This window comes from Sus scrofa, chromosome 7, assembly GCF_000003025.6.
Source record: "Sus scrofa isolate TJ Tabasco breed Duroc chromosome 7, Sscrofa11.1, whole genome shotgun sequence".
Lineage (NCBI taxonomy): Eukaryota > Metazoa > Chordata > Mammalia > Artiodactyla > Suidae > Sus > Sus scrofa.
The window spans coordinates 11,568,124-11,584,347 of NC_010449.5; the positions used below are offsets into that span (position 1 = coordinate 11,568,124).

General features: G+C 54.0%; 1 protein-coding gene across 10 annotated transcripts in view; it reads left to right on the plus strand.

Moving 5' to 3' along the window:
* JARID2 (jumonji and AT-rich interaction domain containing 2) overlaps positions 1 to 16,224 on the plus strand; it is a 243,473-nt gene that overhangs the window by 209,881 nt on the left and 17,368 nt on the right. For all 10 annotated transcript variants that reach the window (XM_021100205.1, XM_021100206.1, XM_021100204.1 and 7 more), the window contains 3 exons: positions 4,698 to 4,933; positions 11,359 to 12,418; positions 15,711 to 16,213. In XM_021100205.1, coding sequence (XP_020955864.1) covers positions 4,698 to 4,933; positions 11,359 to 12,418; positions 15,711 to 16,213 — 1,799 coding nt within the window. The remainder of the gene's footprint in view (positions 1 to 4,697; positions 4,934 to 11,358; positions 12,419 to 15,710; positions 16,214 to 16,224) is intronic.

The following is a 16,224-nucleotide window of genomic DNA, read 5'->3' on the forward strand; positions in this document are numbered from 1 at the left end:
AGAGCAAACCTACCTCTGCGGGCTTGAAGTAACCCTAAATCAGAACCCCGGCCTTCGGACGTAAAGATGGTGCTTGCTGTGGTGTGAAAACCCTTGTCTCCGGGCCATTGAACTTTCCGAGTGTGTGTATACAAATCGATACATTTGTCTGCGTTCATTAGCGCCGAGCTGCTGGCGTCTGAGCACAATACCCTTTCCTGATATGGTTCCCGTGATAAATGCTTTTTTCCTCTCCTCAAAGAAACGAGTCCAATTACTTCTTTTAATTGGAGACAGCGTGTGGGGGACCTCTGCACATCGAACTTTCTGTCTCTCATGTTCACAGGGGTTAGGCTTGTCCTCGGAGAGTGAATATTTTTTCCTTCTCTCTTCTTCTGGAGAATCTTACAAATTAAGACAAAAGATAATTACTTGGAGGAGCAAAACTGGCAGGTTCCCACGACACTTAAAATTAATGAGCTGTTGAGGACAAAATATACCTCACTTTGGGCATCCCTCGCCCAGCCCCCCTCCCCCGTTTGGCAGCGCCCGAGCTGACTTTTTGGCCTTGTTTGCCGTTTGGGTGGCGTGGCTGCTGTGCAGTAGCCAAGATGGTTACAGAAAGTAGATGTCTTTGAAAACTCTCCCTTTGTGTGCAAATCAGAGTTCATTTTATTCAGTTCTTTCGGTTCCATATTTTTGAAAACCTCCCCCTTTCCCCATTATCCGGTCAAAAGTCTTTAGTACACCCCGCGCAGGTTCACAGAGCGCTGGTGGGTTTCTTAGGTTAAGGGAGCGGCCTCCCTCTTTGCTCTCCTGGCTGTGGTCAGGCCCTCCCCGCCCCCCGTTTTCCTGGTGCTCCTAAAAGGCTTTCGAACGACCAGAGTTGTTGCTGTTTCCGGTGCAGATGATTCCTGGGAAGGATCGGTCGTGTCATAACCGAGTGGCACCCCCACCCCCGCCCCCCCCCAGCCGAGAGGTGCTCCCGGCTATAACGACAGTCGGGAAAAGTCTTTCCGTGTGAAGAGGCTGTCACAGTCAAGGTGGCAGATAGAGCTTTTCCAGAATTGTAATTTTTGCCTGAAATTGTGAGTTCTGTCATTGGCAGCAAAAACTATTAGTAACTTTTTCCTTGACAGGCTCACTTTATTGGTTTTTGAGACAACAGCTGACACATAACTCCATTGCTTGTCCCTTCAAATAAAAATAACATTCCATGAAAAAAGCAGCTAGCATACAACTTAATCTCACAAGTGCTTTTCACTAGAAATAGTCGCCACACTTTGGTGTCCAGGAGAAGCACTTTATAGTGTGTCTTCTCTAGGGTTAGATTTAATACTGTCGCCAGTTCCTGTTGTCTGAGCACTTTCTGAGGTGACACTGTCTGGTTTCTTTTAAACGGCTAGTAACTGGTCATGGGGATGACGTGTTCATTAGTGCAGTTTGGTGCCCCTGCATTGACGTGTGTTCAGGTGTCACACATTATGCTGCTTGTTGCTCTTGTATTTAAAAAATAGTTTTATGGAGATATAATTCACGTACCATAAAATGAGCCAGTAGCCCGGGTGCGGACAGCAGGCCTGGAAATTGAACTGCTCACACAGTCTCGGGAGAGAGGACCAACCTCCAGAATAATTTCTTCGTTGTTTGTTGTTGTTGTGTTTTTGTCTTTTTGCTTTTTCTAGGGCCGCTCCCGAGGCATATGGAGGTTCCCAGGCTAGGGGTCGAATCAGAGCTGTAGCCACCGGCCTCCACTAGAGCCACAGCAACGCGGGATCCAAGCCACGTCTGCAACCTACACCACAGCTCACGGCAATGCCAGATCCTTAACCCACTGAGCAAGGCCAGGGATCGAACCCGCAACCTCATGGTTCCTAGTTGGATTCATTAACCACTGTGCCACGACGGGAACTCCCAGAATAATTTCTTTTTTGTAACCAAAGAGTGGTGATTCTGGCATCGCTGCTCCTTTAGTAAGAGACTACACCATGGGGCTGGTCTTGGGGCAGAACAAAGCTTGGAGAAGAACGGAAGTAGAGAAGAAAAAGACAAAAATTCCTTTGTTGTGTTTGAGTAGAGGACCTGTGTTCACTGCTTTAAAAAATTGGTGAATGTGGTCAAGAATTCCCTAGATTCAAAAAAAAAAAAAAGAATTGCCTAGATTCATGTTCCTTGGCTTGATTTTTAATCACATTGAAGTATGACTTCTTATGGATGTTGCTTCTAATTTGTCTTGGAAGCAAGTACAGATACTGCCAGCCTAGATATGATGGATGGATTCTGACAACGTGTGGTTACTTACACTTAGAAGAAATGCCAGCCATTCCAAGCTCTGTTTTCTCTGTAACGAGGGTATCCAGCAGAGCCTTGCACAAGTCGGGATCACAGACCATATTTTGATGAGGCTTGGTCTTTACCTCAGTCCTGGAAATCGATTTAGAGTATGTGATCTCTGGGGCTGGGAGCACCTTTAGAGACCAGGCTTCACATCCAATCCAGATACAGAAAACATCTCTCTCTCTGTACCACCCTGTACGACATAGTGACAAATGAACTAAAGAAGCTCATCTGGAGTTGCCATCGTGGCTCACTGGGTAATGAACCCAGCTAGTATCCATGAGGACTCACTCAGTGTCCTCGCTCAGTGGGTTAGGGATCCGGCGTTGCAGTGAGCTGTAGTGTAGGTTGCACACACGGCTCGGATCCGGCGTTGCTGTGGTTGTGGTGTAGGCCAGCAGCTACGGCTCTGAAGCAAACCCTGGTCTGGGAATTGCTTGTGCCATTAATGTGGCCCTAAAAAAAATGAAAGGCCCCCCCAAAAAAAAGAAGCAGCAAATCTATAAACAATTGAATTAGAAAACAATTAGGAGATTAGAGGAATATCTGACCCACTGAAAATTGGAGAGGGCTTTTCTTCCCCCCCCCCCCCCCCTTTTTTTTGAGCTTTACTCTTTGTCATGTAATTATTTTCTATGCTTTCCGTCTCATCACAAAGTAAATAAATTATGCCTATCATTTTGGCAGCTTAAGATAATTTTGTTGGCTGTTTGGGTATGATAGGATCGTGTGGAGAGGGCTCTTCTAAGCATAAAAGCCAAGAAACTTTAAAACATGGGTTAGCAGATTTAGCACCGTCACAGAGGAAAGCATTTGCAGCCCACAAGGCATAGATGTGATTTAAAGGACTGGCACACCAGTGGGGGTGAAAAAGCAAGCATTGAAGGCCTGAGGCCGAGTCTGGAGAGCCTCAGAAGAGATAGGTGGTTGTCTGTCAGACCTCTAGGAGTTGAGGAGGTTTGATGTCCGTCTCTCTAAAATTCAGGAAGAGGTTTCAACTCAAAGGAGCAAGAGTCTTCTCTTTACACCTGCCTGGTCCCATGGTGGGTCCTGCTTGGAATTCTCCAAGGCCCGGTTTGGGGCAGGCATAGCTTTGGAGTGGAGGCGCCGCATGGGCAAGTGGACACAGTGACCTTTCGAAGCTCCTTCTGTCAGGAAATGTATCAGGAGCCTTTGTAAAATGACAGCTAAAGGGCTCAGTGGCTTCCCTGGCTGCTCTGCCTGGAGCTCATGGGGCTGGGCAGACCAGGCAGCCTGCGTCCTTCCTCCTTCCCTGGAGAAGTAGGCCACCTGCCTGGTGGTTTGACGGGAGGGGAGGCCCGTGGGTACCAGGGGAGCAGGTGTGAGGGGCTTATGGATGCCCCAGGGAAGGCTGCGTCCGCCGAGTCTTTGCAGGAGTGCATGTCCCAGCTGTAAGCAGAAGAGAAAACTCAGGCCAGCCTCGGGATGAGGTTGTCTGTAAAGACCTGTCTGTTCTCTCCTGAATTCCCGGTACAGGAGGGGCACACTGAGAGCTGGCACTGAGAGCTCCGGCGGGCGGTGGGGGGAGCCGAGGGCAGGCCTGGGAGGCAGCAGGGCCTTGTTTGGCAAGGTGCTTGCCCTCTGTTGGCGTCTTCTGTCAAATGGGCGTGAAGGTCATGTCCTGTCCCTCTGGATTCAGAGGCTGGTGACTTCCTGGCTTTACTGCGGTCGGTCCCTGGCTCACAGCAGGCACTGGCTCTGTGTTCACTGTCAGCTCTCAAGACCTGCAGTAGAAGCCACCCAGCGCAGGGCTCCCAGCCCCCCTCCCCCCCCCACTTCTTTGGTCACACAGGGGTCTGGGGAAGCACGTCCCCTATCCGCCCGCAGATCTGAAGCCTCAAAATGCATAACTTGAAACTTAAAACTATTACATTTTTTCAGATCCCTGTGCCTTTGTACATGAGGCGGTCCTCCTGTTCTGGGCATGTGACTTACTTGTTTTCTTTGTTTTAATTCTCTTTTTGTTTAAGGTGTGATGTTGATATTCTGAGGGCTGCTGTGGGTTTTCGTTTATTTGTTCTTGTTTTTTGTTTCTTGGTGTTTGGGGTGTATGTATCGCTTTTTCATTTGAGGGGCGGGTTGGGATTTTTTATATGGATTTTTCAATTATTTCAAGGAAAGTAAATAATTCCTAGGATGCATTTATAGCTTTGGAGGGGGGTCTCCCTGTCTGGGTTTAGGACTATTCCTATTCTTTGTGGTAGTTACTTTGACTTGAGGTTGGGGTCTCGACGTGTGAGATGGGATGTTTGTCCGGAATGTTTGCCCTTTCTTTGTTTCTATCGTCGGGGATTTAGGGTACACGGCAGCAGGCAGTGTACTTGACGCAGTGACTTTCTTCTTCCTCTTTCCTTTTCCAGTTTTCAATGGTTCCAGCAGGTCATCACGGGAGAAGGAACCTGTTCAGAAACACAAAAGCAAAGAGGCCACTCCCGCGAAGGAGAAGCACAGCGATCCCCGGGCCGACGGCCGGAGGGAGCAGGCTTCGGCGAGCCACCCCCCAGCGGCCCCCTCCACGGGCTCCTCGGCCAAGGGGCTCGCCGCTAACCACCACCACCCGCCTCTGCATCGGTCGGCTCAGGACTTACGGAAGCAGGTAAAGCCCGGCCCTGCTGTGCGGGGGATGAGGTCTGGCCTATGGGGTGCCAGCCTTCCTGCCAGATGCCACCTCCCCATTTCACCCGGTTAAATGTGAGCAGTAGCCTCAAGAAAGGAGGAAAGGCCGCTCAGAGGTGAGAGGGGGCAGGAGAAACATGACTGGGCACAGGTGCACGTCCTTTTCCTCATGTGAAGACGGACCGTGCTGGGCTGGTAGCAGCCTCCCCCCAACCCCCGGAGGATGCAGCCGGCTCCCTGCGCCACCACCTGTGCACTCACGAGCCAAGGATGCCCTAGAAGGGTGGGGCGGGGGCGCTCCTCATTACCCCTCCTCGGCCACAGTGCCCGGCCCCGTGCAAGGTGACGAGTCCTGGGCTTAGGCTGGGAGCCACGGGTCACCTTGGCCCAGTTCTGCAGACAGCCTGGTGCTGCCAGTGGGCGGCCTGGACTCATTACCTGCTTTGAGTGACATGTTGGCTCCTCACGATCGGCCTGTCAGTGAAGGGATGCAGGGCGGGTGTGGAGGGACTCTGAGCCTCGAGTGCGTTTGCATCCTGCGCCTGTAGGGTCAGCAGAGGCCCACGCACTCTGCTCTCCCTGCCCGCAGTTCATGGTCTGGTTACACAGCATGGATCCTGTGGGGGAAGTTTTCCTGACCTTGGATGAGATTTATCAGGACCTGGGAGGGAGGTAGTGGGTGTGCCATGAGGCTTCCACGGGCCAGGTGGCATTCCATCAGCCCTTTTCCTGTTCTCAGCCGTTGTGAAGGTCGGTGAGCCACGAGGATCTTGGGTGAGCTCTGCTCACTGGGACTTTTGCAACAGAGGGTTATTTTCCCTGGAGTAGACGGGAGACTGTAACCTCGGAAGGTGGATTGATTCAGGGCGAGGTGCAGGTGGACGGGAGACTCTCTGGCGGGCAGAGGGGCAGAGTGACTGAAAGATGGCCATTGGGATGAAGGTTGGGATTCCCGTTTCTGCTAAGTTCTTCTTTCCCCTCGGTCTTTCTTGTTCCTGATCATTCTCTGTGTGGACTGTATTCGTGCACTTACACAGGCCTGGGTGTGTACACTCGTCATTAGTCCTAACCTTCAGCTTTCAAATACTGCTCGGCTCTCAGCTGGCGTGGAGGAGGCCCACATCCCATGTTTATGTCCCCTGGTCCTCAGGTCACCACCTCGTGCTTTGCAGTGTGACCTTGAGATGAGATGGGGAGTTTTTGCGTATTGTAGACATTGCCCGCCACGCCGAGAACACAGATGTCACAGTTTTCCTCGTGCGAACCCCTGACATGATTGTGAGTTGGCCTCCCCTGCCTGGGGTGCCCGATTTTCAAGACCAGGAGGCAGAAAGCAGAGGGCGCCAGTGCTTTGGTGTCTTGTGTCTCCTGCCCGTTTCCAGCGGAGTTGGTTGGAGAGGCACTTGTGCAGAACTTTTTTTCCAGAGGTTTGCTTATGAAAGAGAACAATTCAGAAGGTTTCTAGAGAGGGAAGGGACGAATCAGTGACTTTATTCACATAGAACCGTTACCACACACGCACCCTCTTTCTCAGTTCGACGTGTGAGGGTAGATTGAGAACCCCGCCCGTCTTAGTTGGTCCAAGCTCCCCCTCAGCCCCCGGCGCAGCCCCCACACCATTCAGGACGTGCCTTTGTGTCTGAGCCAGAGGAGCTTGCCCAGTTGGGTGTGTGAGCAGAGGGGGGCAGAAGGTCCCCTTGCCCTTGGATCGTTCTGTCCCACAGCTCCACAGCTCGCTCATGTGGCCCGTGTCACACGCAGACTCCTGTCATCTGAGGAACCACGGGAGCCTGGCTGGCTGTCTGGGTTCAGGTCTCGCAGGTGGGGTGTAACCATCCCCTCCTCCACCTGTCTGATCCACCTGGACAGGCTGGCTCAGGATGCCCAGCTCTTAACATTCCTGGGCCCCACTGTGCTTTTGGAGCCAGTGATGCCACCTCCTCTCCCAGGGATATGGTGAGACATGAAAGGATAATTTTGATGCCATCAAATCCCATTAGTTAAGTACTTTGGTGGGGGGGGGGAGGTCAGTAAAAGCCAATTGTAAGTTCCTTTGTGAAGGTCTGATGCAAGTGATCAGAACTGACCTTTCATCTTTTCAGCTGCAGAAAAGATGGAGGCCCAAAGAATACATGGATACGATGGATTTTTTTCTGTTGGCCTAAAAGAAAAGATGAGTGATTGTATGGAGTGGGGCTGGGGGCGCTGCTGCTGAGACGTGGCTTTGTCCTGCTTGGTCCGTGCACCGAGAACTTGCGCTTCATGCTAGGACAGTCCCTCCCGTGACTTCCCACGGTGCAGGGTGCGAGATCTTGTGAACGCCCAGGCCTCTGGGACTCAGAGCACGTGCACCCCTTGAGCGGGGCCTCAGCGGCCCCCCGGCCTTTATTCTGCCAAGGGCTCTCTCTGCCAGGTGACATGTGTGTGGCGCTGTCGGGAGTGGCTGCCCTGACGCGGCGTGGGTGTGCGGTAGGAGCCTTGCACGCAGCAGGAGACAGCTGAGAGCAGTGGAGCACCTGTTCTTACACCCGGGGAAGGTTTGCAGACACGAGGAGGGCAGTGCCTGGAAGTGAGAGGCCGGCTGAGCCCTGATGCGGACCGTTAGGCCACGCCCGACAGGTTCGCCTACCTGCTGTCCTCTTTAACTGAGGCTGAGCCGTGACGGGAAGAAGAAAATGACGGCTCGTGTGGGCTGTGGTACCGAGGGGAAGGCTCTCACAGGCACATGCATGGGGGTTGAGGAAAGTCCTGGACGAGTAAGAGGAAGAGAGGAGGTTTAGCTCTTCAGACCAAAGAATGAGGCGTATTCTGTAACCTTCTAGAAAATGAAACAGGAGTATCCAGAGAGAAACATGTGAGACTCTCCTGCCTAGAAGTTCAAGGTCTTGCTCCATCTGCTCTTCATCGGGTCACGTGGGGAGTTTGCCTTGTGCGTCGGTGGTGTGGTATTTGTGACTCAGTTTAGTGGCCTTCAGAGAGAGCACGTGTAGAGAGTTTCAGGGGCTCCGACCAGGACCTAGGTGTTCCTTTTGGAGAGCAGGGCTGAGCGTCAGCTTTGTGCCTCTGCTCACCAACTTCCATCTTGGACCTCTCTCTAGCCTGGGGGCTGTCAACCAGCAGGTGTGCCCTCCCCATCCACAACTCACTGCCTGTCCATTGGCTTCTATTGATTCAGGCTCTTTGGCACTGTCCCCAGCCAACAGTGTCTCTCTAGGGCTCCATAGCTTCTGCTTTGAAAGGATGGGCAGAGCCATCTGACTCAATGGCTCCCTCTAGTGGGAAATGGGAGCTTGATAGTTGAATTTCTGGTTGAACTGTGGGCAGCTTCCATGCCTAGGAGGGTTTGCTGTAAAGCCTGGTGGCCTATGTGCCTGGTGTAACCTGAGCTACAGGAGACGGGGTGGTGGTGGGCCAAGAACAAGCCGAAGACACCCCACTTCTTGCAGAGCCGGGTGACAGTTGTGGGGAGTGGGGCACAAAGTTACAATATTTATATACCTGAAGGTTTTTTAAATATCTTAAAGTAAAATATATTATGAGTAAAAATATTCATAAGGCCCAGGGTCAAGTTCAGGAATGGACAGTGAGAAAGAAAGTAAAGAATAATGATTTCTCTTTGTTAATGATTTTTCAAAACTTTTGAGTCTATTAAAAAATCCCTGAGTAAACTGAACTGAGAGGCAAATTCCCATTGTAAATAGTTCTTAAGAAGAAGGTCTTCCATTCAGAGTAGATTGGAATTGTGCACTCGTCTGACCAGCACATCCTAGATGGCTTGGGCTGAGACAGAATAAGAACAAGGAGAGCCAGAGCACAGACAACACAAGCGCTCCCTTATTGGGTGACGGGGTGTCTGTGGCTGTCCCATGGATGTTGAGACAGAGGGGAGGCAAAGGACAGGAGGAGGTGCCCGCTTCTGTGGATGTAATTGTCATTGAGAAATCCATACCGGAGCCGAGAGGGCGCAGTTGGAGGAGCAGGGGAGGGCTCTGCGTGGGCCTCCTGCCTCCTTTGTTGGTGTCCATCCTCCAGTGAACTGCAGTCGTCCTCCTCCCGTGCTCAGTGTCAGCATTTCCTTAGGACGCGCGGCAGACCAGGCCCCGTGGCTGAGTGACCTGGGCGTGTGTTGAGGTGAAACCTAGTGTTTGGTCCTCCTCTGCGAGGCAGTGGTTCGGGGAGATGCTCGGTGGGAAGATGAAACCGTGCCTTCCTCCACTCCGGAGGCTGCAGTGGTACCAATTAAACGTTGCACAAGTGCAGGCCACGGAATGGAACAGGGACCTCTGTTTACAGAAATACGTAAACAAGAAGGTGATCTTTCTGCCATTAAGGGTGGTGAAATAGTCTGGAATTGGCATTTGCAAGCTCCCCAGGGGTTCACAGGGGTCCCAGGTTTGAGAAGCACCAGACCTAAACCTCGGCAAGACATCCTGGCTGACGGTGGACTCTGCTGGCAGGAGGTGGTGTCCAGGTGGCTGAAGTGAGTGTGGCCAGATCCCGGTCAGGTTTAGTCTCAATGGTTAACCTCAGACCCAGGGCCCTGGGCGGGTTCATTCGTCTCTGAAAATGTGGATCCCTGAACACCGGGCTGATGGGACACTGTGAGCCTCAGCAGGAGTTTACTGTTTGCTTTAGTTTTTTTAAACAGATTGTTTTGTTTTTAGTTGGTGGAAGGATTTGAAGGAACAGTTAGAGGCATTTGCATTCCTCCCCATACGTCCCATTCCAAGTTAGTGGTACTTATCATGGAAAGTTTGTCTTTGCCTCTTCTCCTGGTTTTATAAATTTGTTTTTAATTTATTGTTGCCAGGCTACTAGTTTTTTTTGTTTTTTTTTTAACTTACCCGTTGTGTATTCAAGTCTCCTCTTTCCAACTGCTGCTCTCATGGGTGGCCAGCGGAGGTGCATCCAGGCTTTCCAGTTTCTGGGCTTTCCCTTTGCCTCTTGCTCCAGGGGGCCTGGGACCTCACTGAGTCCAGAAGTTGAGGCTGCCTCCCCAGAAACCTGGTCCCCAGACATCTTGGGGTTGGGCCATGGAACCTATCTCACACCAGGAATTCATGGCTTTGATGGGACCGTGTCTACTTGGTGAATGAAGACATACAGGCCTGGGTGGCTTCTTTCTTTTTTTCTATTTTTAGAACTGTCTACTGATAGTTTGCTGCCATAGTTCCAGAGTGGGTCTTTGGGGGAGGCTCAGTGTCACCTGGGACCTCGTTCTGGGACCTGGATTCTCAGGCTCTATCCCAGACCTGCTGGATGGGAGACTCTAGGGGCGGGGCGCAGTGACCTGGGCTGGGACTGGTCTTGGTGCGGAGGTCACTGAGACTCAGGCCCTGAACTCTGGAACCTAGTCCAGGTGGCAGGGCAGTGGCACAGCCCTGGGCGCGTTGGATGTGGACAGGAGCGAACTGTCCCTCTGCGTGAGTGCAGCCAGCCGGCCAACTTCCCTCCTCCTGGGCACCTTCTCCTTGGAGGTCATTGGTGAGAAAAGGTGGTATTGTTTCTGCTCTGTAATTTTCGGTCTGGGAAGTGATGGTGCCTAGGGAACCCTGGCATCCCATCTTTTGAGCTCATGTTACAGGTGAGAAATCGGTGCCCAGGATGGTAAATGACATTTCAAAGGTCACCGAGAGTCTGAGTTGTGATGTGGCATCTGCCCAGCCTAGCCCAGCCATGGCTGTCACTGTAGGCCCAGCATTATTATTTGGAAACTGATTAATGCTTTTCTAGTGTCCACCTTTGTCACTCTGGCTTTTCTTTATAAATAAAGGAGACTTCGGTGTCACTAAATTACTCTGGTGTCCCAAGCTGTGAAGACAGGCTGATCGTTTACCGAATTCCCATAGATTTAAATGTGGGTGTTTGTTGAGGGCGGGAAAACGGGAGCTGCCCGTGCAGAAAGGGGGCCTGTTGGCTTCATCAGAGATGTGAGGTGTGTCCAGCACGCGCCCAGGGGCCCGACTCACAGATGTTGGCAGCTGCACTTCTGGGCGTGGCCTGAGACCAGCGTCTGAGCCACGTGAGTGCTCTCGTTTCTTCCTTTCCATGGCGTTTTGTTTTGTTCTTTATTTAGCATGTAGATTTTTAAATTTTGCTGCTATGTGGAGCACACGAAAAAGAGCAACCGTGTCTTGGAACAGGGGTGTGTGTGTGTCCCCATCTGTCCCCTCAGTGGGCAGGGCCTTGCTATTGTGAATGTCATTAACCGGGGACAGCTGATGGCAGGCACAGGGAGGGTCCTCACTGGGAAACATCTGGTTTCAAACAACCACACATCCAGGAGACCCCCTGGGAGGCACCCGATTGACTGTGTGATTTTGTGCAGGACGATGGCGCATAGTCAGCAAAGATTCTGAAACTAATTCTGCTCTCTCCCCCTCTGCTTCTCCTGTCACCTTCCAGGTTTCTAAGGTCAACGGAGTCACTCGAATGTCATCTCTGGGTACAAGTGCAACCAGTGCCAAAAAGATGCGCGAAGTCAGACCTTCACCGTCCAAAACTGTGAAGTACACTGCAACGGTGACGAAGGGGACTGTCACATACACCAAAGCCAAGAGAGAACTGGTCAAGGAAACCAAACCCAATCACCACAAGCCCAGTTCAGCTGTCAACCACACAATCTCAGGGAAAACTGAAAGTAGCAATGCAAAAACCCGCAAACAGGTGCTATCCCTCGGGGGGGCGTCCAAGTCCACCGGGCACGCCGTCAATGGCCTCAAGGTCAGTGGCAGGTTGAACCCAAAGTCATGCACTAAGGAGGTGGGGGGGCGGCAGCTGCGGGAGGGGCTGCGGAACTCCAAGCGCAGGCTGGAAGAGGCGCCCCCGGCCGACAAGCCGCAGTCACCCCCGAAGAAGATGAAGGGGGCGGCGGGTGCTGCCGAGGGCCCCGGCAGGAAGCCGGCCTCAGCCCAGGCCCCGGCCCCAGCCCCGGCCCCAGCCCCTGCCGAGAAGGCGCCGCCTGGCGGCCACGTGAAGAAGGAGGTGCCCGAGCGGAGCCTGGAGAGGAACCGGCCGAAGCGGGCAGCGGCCGGCAAGGGCCCGCCGGGCAGACAAGCACACAGCAAGCCGGACGCCCCCTGTGAACATCGTTCTACCTCGCAATCGGAGCCCCTGCCCCGGCCGCACGAGGCGGCGGCCAAGGCCGAGAAGGGGGCCGGCCGGGCCGGGTGGGCGGCCATGGACGAGATCCCCGTACTGCGGCCGTCGGCCAAGGAGTTCCACGACCCGCTCGTCTACATCGAGTCGGTGCGCCCTCAGGTGGAGAAGTACGGCATGTGCAGGGTGATCCCGCCCCCGGACTGGCGGCCCGAGTGCAAGCTCAACGACGAGATGCGCTTCGTCACGCAGATCCAGCACATCCACAAGCTGGGCCGGCGCTGGGGCCCCAACGTGCAGCGGCTGGCCTGCATCAAGAAGCACCTCAGATCTCAGGGCATCACCATGGACGAGCTCCCGCTCATAGGTGAGGCGCCAGGCCCCATGTCCTGCCCCAGCACCCCTGGTGGCCGCCCCCACGCCTGCACCAGCTCCATCCTGGCTGGGCTCCTTCTTGGCCCAGGAGGAGTCCAAGGCCGCCTTTCTTTTGGTCCAGGGGGCTCTGGGCAGGAGGAGGGTTGGTCCCAGGCCCCGCCCCTCCCTCCACCCTCACTTTGGGCATCACCTGCAGCAGGGAGCTGCAGGGTCACCAGGCCCAGCAGGATCCAGAGGGAGGGGCAGAACGGTGCATTGCTCTGCTGGGGCTGCCTTAACCCAAGTACTGCACGAGGGGAGGCTTGACCCGCAGGAGGAGGTTCCTCAGTCTGAAGGCTGGACATCTGCGAGCAGTGTGTGGCCAGGCCTCTCTGAGGCGACTTTCCTTGGCTCTCGGCAGTTGTCTTCTGTGTGTTTTCGCGTGGTCTTTGCTCTGTGCACACACTCCTTGTTACCTAGTCCTGTTGGGCTGGGACCCACCCCATGACCTCATCTACTTATGCTTTTAAAGATCTTGGGTCTAAAATACCGTCACCTCTGTGGCATTGAGGTTAGGACTCTGTACAGATGGGGTAGGAGCCAGTTTCTCGTTTTTCAGCTAATTTCTCATTTTTCCTAATGATAACTGCCCAATCGTTTTTCCTGTCCTATCATTTTTCCTAATGATAACTCATTTCAGTTTTTTGGGTGATAACTGGGCCCTCGTTATCAGCTCTGGGAAACCACGTGTAAACTCCTGAGAGCGGGCCCAGCTCTGGCTGGCACCCAGACAAAGCTCACCCCAGAGACTCCTTTTGTAAATGTATACCCGGGTGTCGTGGAGACCCCCGCCCCCTGGCAGAGCCCTCTCACAGCCCCCCTGGAGCTCCCATCTGCCTCTTACAGTCCTGGTTCTCATACCTCCAGGATCGACTCACTCTGTCAGGGAGGAGCGGCCCTGCAGTTGGGTCAGTTGGCTGAGGTCACGCGCTTCTTTCTGGCTCTAGACCTGTGACAGGAACAGGGTGTGTCTTGCCTCTGGTTCGAAGAGCTGGATTTTTCATGGTTAATTTTTTATTTCTATTTTTCTATTTTTTATTTTTACTCTAAGTGGTTGCACCGCGGCATATGGAAGTTCCCAGGCTAGGGATCGAATCAGAGCTTCAGCTGCTGGCTACACTACAGGGACAGCAATGCGGGATCTGAGCCGAGTCTGTGACCTATACTGCAGTTCATGACCACGCCAGATCCTTCAACCCACTGAGTTCGGCCAGGAATCGAACCCTCGTGGATACTTGGGTTCCCAGTGGGAACTCCTGAAAAAGCCTGATTTTTTCAGAGGCAGGGAGCAGAGGAGACATTCTTAGTCATTTATTTAGGTGTCGAGTTTTGGCAGGGGGCAGGGGTTTTTCGTGAGCCGAAGGTTTCGTTATTCCTCTCAGTGGCACGGAGACTCACTCACGTTGCAAGAATTCTTGGTTTTTGGTCCCCTGTTGGCGATGTGATGCATGGTGACCTGGGGCTGTGGGAACAGGCTGAGGATGTGACAGCATCTTGGGAGCTTGGTGCTTTGTTCTCTGCAGTCTCAGCTGGGTGATCCAGACATGCTGGCTCCCCGCCCTGCTAAGGGGATGGTGGGTCTTCTGGGGACAGGCGGACCATTCGGGGACATCATGAGGGCAGCCGGCCATCTTCTGTTGAGAGTAGGTTACCATAACCCTGACTCCCGTGGCACAGAAGCCACGAGGACGTGACACTGTGGTGTGTGTGTTCATGCCTGAGGTGTGAGGCAGCGTCAGCCTCCGGAAGAGGCTCTGAGCTCGGCCTCCCCTCAGTGCAGGGGACCCAGGAGCTGTGCAGGAATTTCCAGCATCCATGGAACGGGTGCGCCTTCTCTGGGAGGGCAGCGCTTGGTCTCGAAGCATCCCCATGGCCCTGAGAGGGGCTTCGTGGCAGCAGGTGAGGCGTGCACTAACGGGTTTGGAGGTACAGTTTCCAGCGCTCTTGGATTACAGCCATCGACTTGGAGAATAAAAACCAAAGTATGGGTTGCCTCCCTTCTGGTCTGAGCTCCTGGGCACAGTGGGCTGACTCAGCTCCTTCTCCACCGTGGCAAGTCCAGGCAATGTGCGGGCAGCCAGGGCCCAGAGCCCCAGAGTCTCAAGCTGTTGGTCCCTCCCCGCCAAGGTCAGGGTGAGTTTCTTCTTTGATGTGGCCCCCACTGCTCCTCTGACCACAGCCAGCCAGTGCCAGCATCCCACCCAGCACAGTAGATGAACTCGGGTTGCTGCTCCATCATACCCTGGCAATGCTGGGAGCCCGGCCTGTGCCAAAGCTCAGCAGCACCAGGTCCTTAACCCATCGCACCCCAGCGGGAACTCCTCATTTATTTTATACAAGTTTATCCTCACTCTCCAAAGATCTGAATATTCTTAATATTTCTTTTGCTTATCTAGCATTTTGTGGTGTATTTACCTCTTAATAGCCAGAAGAGATTTATTCTGAAAGATTCCCCCCCACACCCATTGGCTAAAGGGAGGTTAATTTTCCAGGTCCCATCAAGACAAGTCACTGCAGGCACTCAGACATATTTGGGTTTTGATGTGCTTTGTACGGTTTGATCAAGGGACACTGAAAACCAGCCCACACACCTTCTGGGATAAGCGTTCCTCTGCGTGAGCAGCAGCGGGGAAGCGCTCAGGGACAGGCCGACTGCCGCCTGCCCTCGGGGAAGTACTGCCTGCTGCCTGGAAGTGGGGCAGAGGCGGGGGCTCCTGGCAGGGGGTCGGCCTTCATAGCACAGGCTGTGTGTGTGCGATTTCTGACATCATGTCTGTTCCAGATGCCGCCGCTCCCCAGAGCCTGCTGCCCCACAGGGCTGCCCTGTTCCTTTACCACCACCTGCTTCCTGGGCTGGAGGGGACCTTTTGTAGCTGCCACCCCTACTCTAGGGGACGCTGGACTCCTCCTGCCAGCAGGTCTGTGTGGCCAGCTCGCCTTCCATTCAGGCCTCTGGAAGTGTCCCCTCCTTGGGGTCACCTGCCCTGACTATCCCTCCTAGGACGGTGGCCCCATTACTTGCCAGCCCCTAAGCCTGTCCTGACATTATCCTCCCCGCGCCCAGGATGCTCTAAGCTCCGCCTCTCCATGGACTACGAGACTGTTCATGCTGACCCCAGGGCCCAGCGGCGTCCCTGGCTCGTGGTGGGCACCGTGCACCTGTGGCCTGCCAGGTAACAGAAGGCGCTCTCATTCACGGGCCTCTTCACCCACTGTCCCTGTGTTTTCTCCCCTCGCCGTCCCAGGAGGCTGTGAGCTCGACCTGGCCTGCTTTTTCCGGCTGATTAACGAGATGGGCGGCATGCAGCAAGTGACTGACCTCAAAAAGTGGAACAAACTAGCAGACATGCTGCGCATCCCCAAAACCGCCCAGGACCGGCTGGCCAAGCTCCAGGAGGCCTACTGCCAGTACCTGCTCTCCTACGACTCCCTGTCCCCCGAGGAGCACCGGCGCCTGGAGAAGGAGGTGCTCATGGAGAAGGAGAGCCTGGAGCGGCGCAAGGGGCCCCTGGAGGGCCACACGGAGCAGGACTACAACCGCTTCCACCCGCTGCCCCGCTTCGAGCCCAAGAACGGGCTCATCAACGGCGTGGCCCACAGGAACGGCTTCCGCAGCAAGCTGAAGGAGGTGGGCCCCGCGCAGCTCAAGACGGGCCGGCGGAGACTCTTTGCTCAGGAAAAGGAGGTGGCGAAGGAGGAGGAGGAGGACAAAGGCATCCTCAGCGACTTCCACAAGTGCATATACAAGGTAGGCCGGCG